Genomic DNA, 6,154 nt, shown 5'->3' with positions numbered 1-6,154 from the left:
ATTCAACTGCAGTTTCTAAACACTTTTAAAAGACAGCCCCAGTTATTAAATTGGACTCTTAGGAATGTGCCTCAGGAATACAATGGCTGTGAAAGAGATATATTAAAACATTTATGGTTGAAAAAAAGAGAATAAGAAACAAGGTATTAATCATTTAGAATAGGAATGGCCAACTTGGGGCTTGCACTCATTCTGCTAATAGTATTATGGCTAAATATTTATAGATTTGTCTTTCGTATATTTAGCTATAAAGGCCAAGTTGAAGACAGATCATCCTGGAGAGAATCTATGTGGTCGCTAAGAGTCAGTCAATCAATCAATCAATCAATCAATATTTAGCTAAGGCCTTAAACAGCCATTCATGCCATTATATTCAATAGGTTTACATGCATTGTGTGAATAAGTTCTTCCTTTTGTTCATCTAAAAGCTGGAATCTATTTGATATAGGTTACAGAGTTTAGATGGCTGTAGTGGGTGGTATTTGGCAATACATTAATTTCCCCATTTGTTAAATGCACACTACACATCATCACAAAACCTTCTGCCACATGGTTCAATGGTGTCCCCCCCCCTCAAATTCCAACAGTTTAAGCTTTTCATAAGAACCCCCCCTCTAATATTTTAAATTTTCTGTGCCTTCTCAGTCAGTTTGCTCAGTATTGTCTACACAGAGTGGCAGTGGCTTCTCCAAGGTTGAAGGCAGGAATCTCTCCCAGCCCAATCTTGGAGAATCTAGGGAGGGAACTTGCAACCTAGATGTTCTTCCCAGAGTGGCTCCATTCCCTAAGGGGAATATCTTACAGTGCTCACACTTCTAGTCTCCCTTTCATATGCAACCAAGGCAGACCCTGCTTAGCTAAGGGAGCAAGTCATGCTTGCTACCACAAGATCAGCAATCTTCCTAAGAATGACATATGAAGGGTGGGGTTTTGGTGTTTTTTGTCTAAGAATATTACACAGACAAAAACAAACCCCCCCCCCACCCTTCATATGCCATTCTTTGCTTCTGTTACAGCACCATGCATCAGGACCAGATTTAAATCACTTTTACAATACATCAGTGGCTGAATCATACATCAATTAGGTTTGCAAAACATGTAAGAAAATACTGTTTTTTTCATTCTATCCTCCTGTTTTGAAATCAGGAATCCTATATAACTATGCAGTGTGTTTGTTAGAGATTGAAGCTGATGCTGAAAGTGACATAGAGTAAGCACAGGCCACTTAAGGAGAGGAACGATATAGCCATAGTAACCAGAGAAAGAACATGGTGTTAACAAAAGATGTGTAGGAAATATATAATCAAGAGTTTCTTACACTATTTGAATTTATTCTACATGACAGGAAATGATATGCTCTTGTTAGGTCTTGGGTACTCCAATCCACTGACGGCCCCTGCACGTTACCTTTTGTAACACAAAGATTAATTATCATGTTGGAAATGTGTGGGTTTTATAACTTTTGGATGATGCTGGCCTTGTTATTAGGGCTGTGATCAGAAAGCTAGTGTATGCATTGGCTTTCCAGTCCATACAGCCACAACGGCTGTACTTTTCTGTGCTGCCTCTCAGGGGGAGGGGGAAATAGCTCAAAGACAGAGTACATGCTTTGCACACAGAAGGTCAAAGATTCAGTCAGCATCTCTAATTAAAATGTTAGGTAGCAAGTAATGGGGAAGACCCCTGCAGATAATGCTAGGCTAGGTAGACCAATGGTCTGACTCAGTATAAGGTAGCTTAGTTAATATATGCAGCCATTTAAGTCAAATCATGCTTTTTTGAGCATGGAGATGCTCAAAATGTTCTTGTGTCAAAAACATATTGCATGAAGCAGAGGCATGTGGATACATCTGGAAGCAGGGTTTGGAGTTGTGCAAACTTCTGCTAAAGGAACTGGCCTTTTGGCAGGACTGGTAAGTATCCTTAAGCAGCTCCTGGAGGCCCTTGCCTGATCCCACCTCATAGCTCCCATGTAGTGTGTACTGTGCTGGAATCACTCTTTTGTGGCCCATCCAAGTAAAAGAGGGGTTATGTAAGGTGGTTTGTTGAGGGACTTTGAAACCTGGAGCTGGCTCTGGCTTTTTGGAAGGCAAGTGTCAATTCACATGACCACACTGGCTGAGAATGTGGGTTGAGTAGATAGATACATGCAGAGTTCAAAATCCTATGTAGAGTTCAGCACTGAATTTGGCAGCTTTCTCTCTGTCGTGGTTTAATTTGTAGCAACAGGATCATAAGCAGTCCCCCAGTGTAGTGTAATGGAAATCAAATTATAGGTCTGAAACACACTCCATAATCAGGAAAGGGGCCGGGAGAGGAATCCCCATCCTATGAAAGCAAACCTATGCTTACTGAACACAAGCAGCTAACAGAAAATTTATCTCTTGAAAAAACAAAAAATCTACTTTAAAACTACTGGAAAAGCCCAGGGAAAGCATGGTAACGGTAGTAGCAGTAACACTCTTTTTATTTTTTCAGTTTGAGGATGTTTCATTCCACACGGGCAGTAGTGGCCTTCATTTGAGTTTGTTGCTGGCTGCAAAGTTCCCGTTTAAGTAGTTGCTGTCTCTGAGAGTTTCCGTCAAAGGAACGTTTCAAAAGCTGCATTTTGCATATTACTTGTCCAGTATGGCATTAAATCTAAGTTTACTTCGGAAGGCTAATTGCCTCCCCTTCCTCAAATGAGGTCTGAGGAGGAAAATGAGATCCCCCCCCCGCCTCCTCTCTCTGTATGGTATTGGACAGCTGATACATGTGACAGCTTTCTGATCTGTTTATTTAAGACGGGCTCAGCCTGAAACGACCCTGTAGTTAAAAGACCCCTCGGGATCAATTTGCCGCAAAAGAGCAGCGTGGAACGGGGAGGGGAAGGAAACGGAGATCTACATCAGTGTCATGTAGGAGCCGCGTGGTTTCCTCCGGGCTTCGGAAAACTCGGGAGAATGTGCACAAGTTGGAGGGGAGGCAGCAGCGAAGCTTCAGGTGCGGTTATGCAGGAGGAGTCCACGGCGTCCCCTCGTTGCCGCCTAGTTTCCGCCGCCGGAGGTGTGAACCTGGAACTGCAGACTTGCAAAGGGGAGAGCGAGCGAGCAGGAGACCCCACGGTTCTTGGACCAGGCTGCAGCTAGTGGAAGATTTCCCTCTTCCTAAAACAAGCCATCCCTGCTGGCTGCGTGGAGGACTCCGCCGCCCCCCTTCTCTACATGGCCATCGAGAAGGTATTGCTTGATGGAGAAGGCGACGAGGATGCAACTGAGCGAGACTGAGGAACAAAGGAAGTCTTGCTGAAGAAGTGGAGGAGAGAGCCCGTTCCTCCCGCTGCAAGAGCGCATCCCTGGAAGGAAGCAAACCTCGGGATCGAGCGAGGCAGGGTTCTCTGTTTCCATTTCCCCTCTTTTATGGGCGCACTGAAATTCGGAGCGAAGGAGCTTCTCCCTTTCGATGGCACTTTCTGGGGTTTGGGATCACGGGTGCGCTCACCGCGCCTGGTTTTGATGTCCTCCCTTCATTTTAGTTGACTTTCGCTTTTAGCCTGCCTTGATCCAGAGTTTAAGGAAGGACTTGCACTCTCTACAGATACACGCACTCCCCTTCGCGGGGAGCAAGTCGACGGCTCCAGCAAGAGAGCGGCTGACCCTGCTGAAGGCTTAAGAGCTGCTTGAGGAATGGCTTTCTTCTTTAGGTGACGTTTTCTGAAGCGGAGTTCCGAGGGTGCCCCTTTAAGTGGAGAGGGACAAGCTCTTCCCGCCTAGAATCTCCAAGAGGGCGCCTGGATTCCGGTGCTGGGTGCACACACGCTGGTTCCACGAGGCTCTGCTCCCGCCATGGCCTTCACTTTCGCTGCCTTCTGCTACATGCTCTCCCTGGTGCTGTGTGCTGCCCTCATCTTCTTCGCTATCTGGCATGTGAGTAGATCTTCCCTATAAGTCTTCCCCTCGCCCGCTCCGCGCCCCCCACGTTCTCCTCAGCCAACCAATTCCAGCAATAGACAGGTCAAGCCATACTTTCTGTATTGCACCTGTTGGACCCCACCTTTACTCTGAGGCCCAGCTCTGTGCATTGCTGGTCTTGAAGAAAGCTGGTCTTGTGGTAGTGAGCATGAATTGTCCCCTTTGCTAAGCAGGGCTTGCCTTGGTTTGCATTTGGACAGGAGACTACATCTGAGTGCTTTAAGGCATTTCCTTTAGGGGATGGGGCCATAGCTTAGTGGAGGAGCATTTATTTATTTATGTATGTCCATTTTATATCCTGCTCTTCCTCCAAGGAGCCCAGAGCGTAGGTTAGGCTGAGAGAGAAGTGACTGGCCCAGAGTCACCCAGTAATGGGGATTTGAACTTGGGTCTCCCCCATCCTAGTCCAGCACTCTAACCACTACACCATGCTGGCTCTTAGAATGTGCCAGGTTCACGCTCCAGCATTTCTAGATAGAGCTGAGAGAGACTCCTGCCTATAACCTGCTGCCAGTCACTATAGACAAAACTGAGCTAGATGGACCAATGAGCTAGACGGATTCAGAGGTGCACTGAGGTAATTTTGGAGCCTGGTCCTAAAGGCCTTTGGAGGCCCCTCACTAGAAGTTAAGGATAATTTTTTAACACGTTGGTTCTTGGGGGCACAAACCACACCACCCAGGACAGACTAAAGAGAATTTGGGGGGCCCCAGGGGGTGTGGAGCCCTTGAACTTCGGCCCCAAAGTCCAGGGGTAAGAGCGTCTCTGGATGGACTCATGGTCTGACTTGGTATAAGGCAGTTTCCTGTGGTCCTATGTAAGAGTTGGGGAAGGGAGGAGGGGTGATGCTCTGCCTGTAGGCAGGGACTACTTTTCCATGAGGCAGGGTGAGGCAGTTGCCTCAGATGCGGTTGCAGGGAGTGGCAGAGGGGGCCTAACACAGGTGCCACAGGTGCCACCCCGCCATCCACTTCTGCCACTGTGCTTTGCCCCATTGGTGCATGCTCTTCATTCTCCCCTCCCCTCCCCACTGGAGCACATCCCTTCTTTACACCCTTCCCCTGACTTGAGTTAGGAATGCCCTGCTTCCACTGCCTGGCTTGGTGGCATAATCTGAGTGTGCTCACCTGTTGCTTTCTCTACCTCAGCAGCATGGTCTGAGAATAGCAATAGCAATAGCAATAGCACTTACATTTATATACCGCTCTATAGCTGGAGGCTCTCTAAGCGGTTTACAATGATTTAGCATATTGCCCCCAACATTCTGGGTACTCATTTTACCGACCTCGGAAGGATGGAAGGCTGAGTCAACCTTGAGCCCCTTGGTCAGGATCGAACTTGTAACCTTCTGGTTACAGGGCGGCAGTTTTATCACTGCGCCACCAGGGGCTCTCCAGAATGCTGAGCACACACTCGCAGATGGAGGAGGGTGTCATATTGTTCGTCGTGTGCCATGCCTGCCTGTAGAGTTGGCTTTGGTGCTTCTGTCTGGCTTAGCCAGGAGTCCCCAGTTGTTGTTGGACTATAACTCCCATTTGGCCACAGAGGCTGGGAATGATGGGAGTTGTAGTCCAACAATATCAGGGGACCAAAGATTGGGAACCCCTGAACTAAGCCATGGGGCAAATAAGAAGTGCAATCATAGTCTTTTATAAAACAGCAGGAAATAAGACAGTTTTTATTAGCTTGCTCATGGGGCTGGTTCATGATCCATGGTTGTTACTTGATGGAACTTAGCATTCAGTAAGCAGTGTGTGAGAGAATGTGCCATCAGAGATCAAATGCCACAGCTAGAACTCTCAAATCATGTTTCAAATCTCAAACCTGATGCTTTTCAATGGAGGCAGTTCATACATTTAGCAGCCAGTCATCAAGGGTACAGAAATTGGGATGTATTTACATCCATAAACTGGCCCATTGAGTTTGTATCCTCTCCATGCCTCATAAATGTGGTCTTTTGCAATAGTCAACTGGGCTGTATACTTTGCCAGTCAAGGTGTTCAGATACTTAATACTAATAAGGGGCAATCGATGAAGGAACATCATAGGTGGATTGGTAAACACAGTGGCAGTATGTCTTAGAAGGCTTTTCTGGTAGGATTGGCTGCCAGTCACGCTATAAGATCTAAGGTGGTATAGGGTGTGTTAGACTAAGGCTGAAGAGACTTGAGTTCATATCTCCATTCACCCACAAAGCTGAGTCG

The 6,154-nt window shown here is 46.8% G+C and overlaps 1 protein-coding gene across 2 annotated transcripts in view; it reads left to right on the top strand.

Annotated features, from left to right (window-relative positions):
• Nucleotides 1–2,772: 2,772 nt before the first annotated feature.
• CNIH3 (cornichon family AMPA receptor auxiliary protein 3) overlaps nt 2,773–6,154 on the top strand; it is a 151,991-nt gene continuing 148,609 nt past the window's right edge. The window contains exon 1 of one of the 2 annotated variants that reach the window (XM_053308018.1): nt 2,773–3,905. In XM_053308018.1, the coding sequence (XP_053163993.1) occupies nt 3,825–3,905 (81 nt within the window). In that variant the 5' untranslated portion in view covers nt 2,773–3,824. The remainder of the gene's footprint in view (nt 3,906–6,154) is intronic. The other variant, XM_053308008.1, reaches the window with a different exon arrangement.

This window comes from Hemicordylus capensis, chromosome 1 (genome assembly GCF_027244095.1).
Source record: "Hemicordylus capensis ecotype Gifberg chromosome 1, rHemCap1.1.pri, whole genome shotgun sequence".
In the NCBI taxonomy this organism is placed as follows: Eukaryota; Metazoa; Chordata; class Lepidosauria; order Squamata; family Cordylidae; genus Hemicordylus; species Hemicordylus capensis.
The sequence above is the reverse complement of the archived record's forward strand: the minus strand, read 5'-3'. Positions and strand labels throughout refer to the sequence as shown.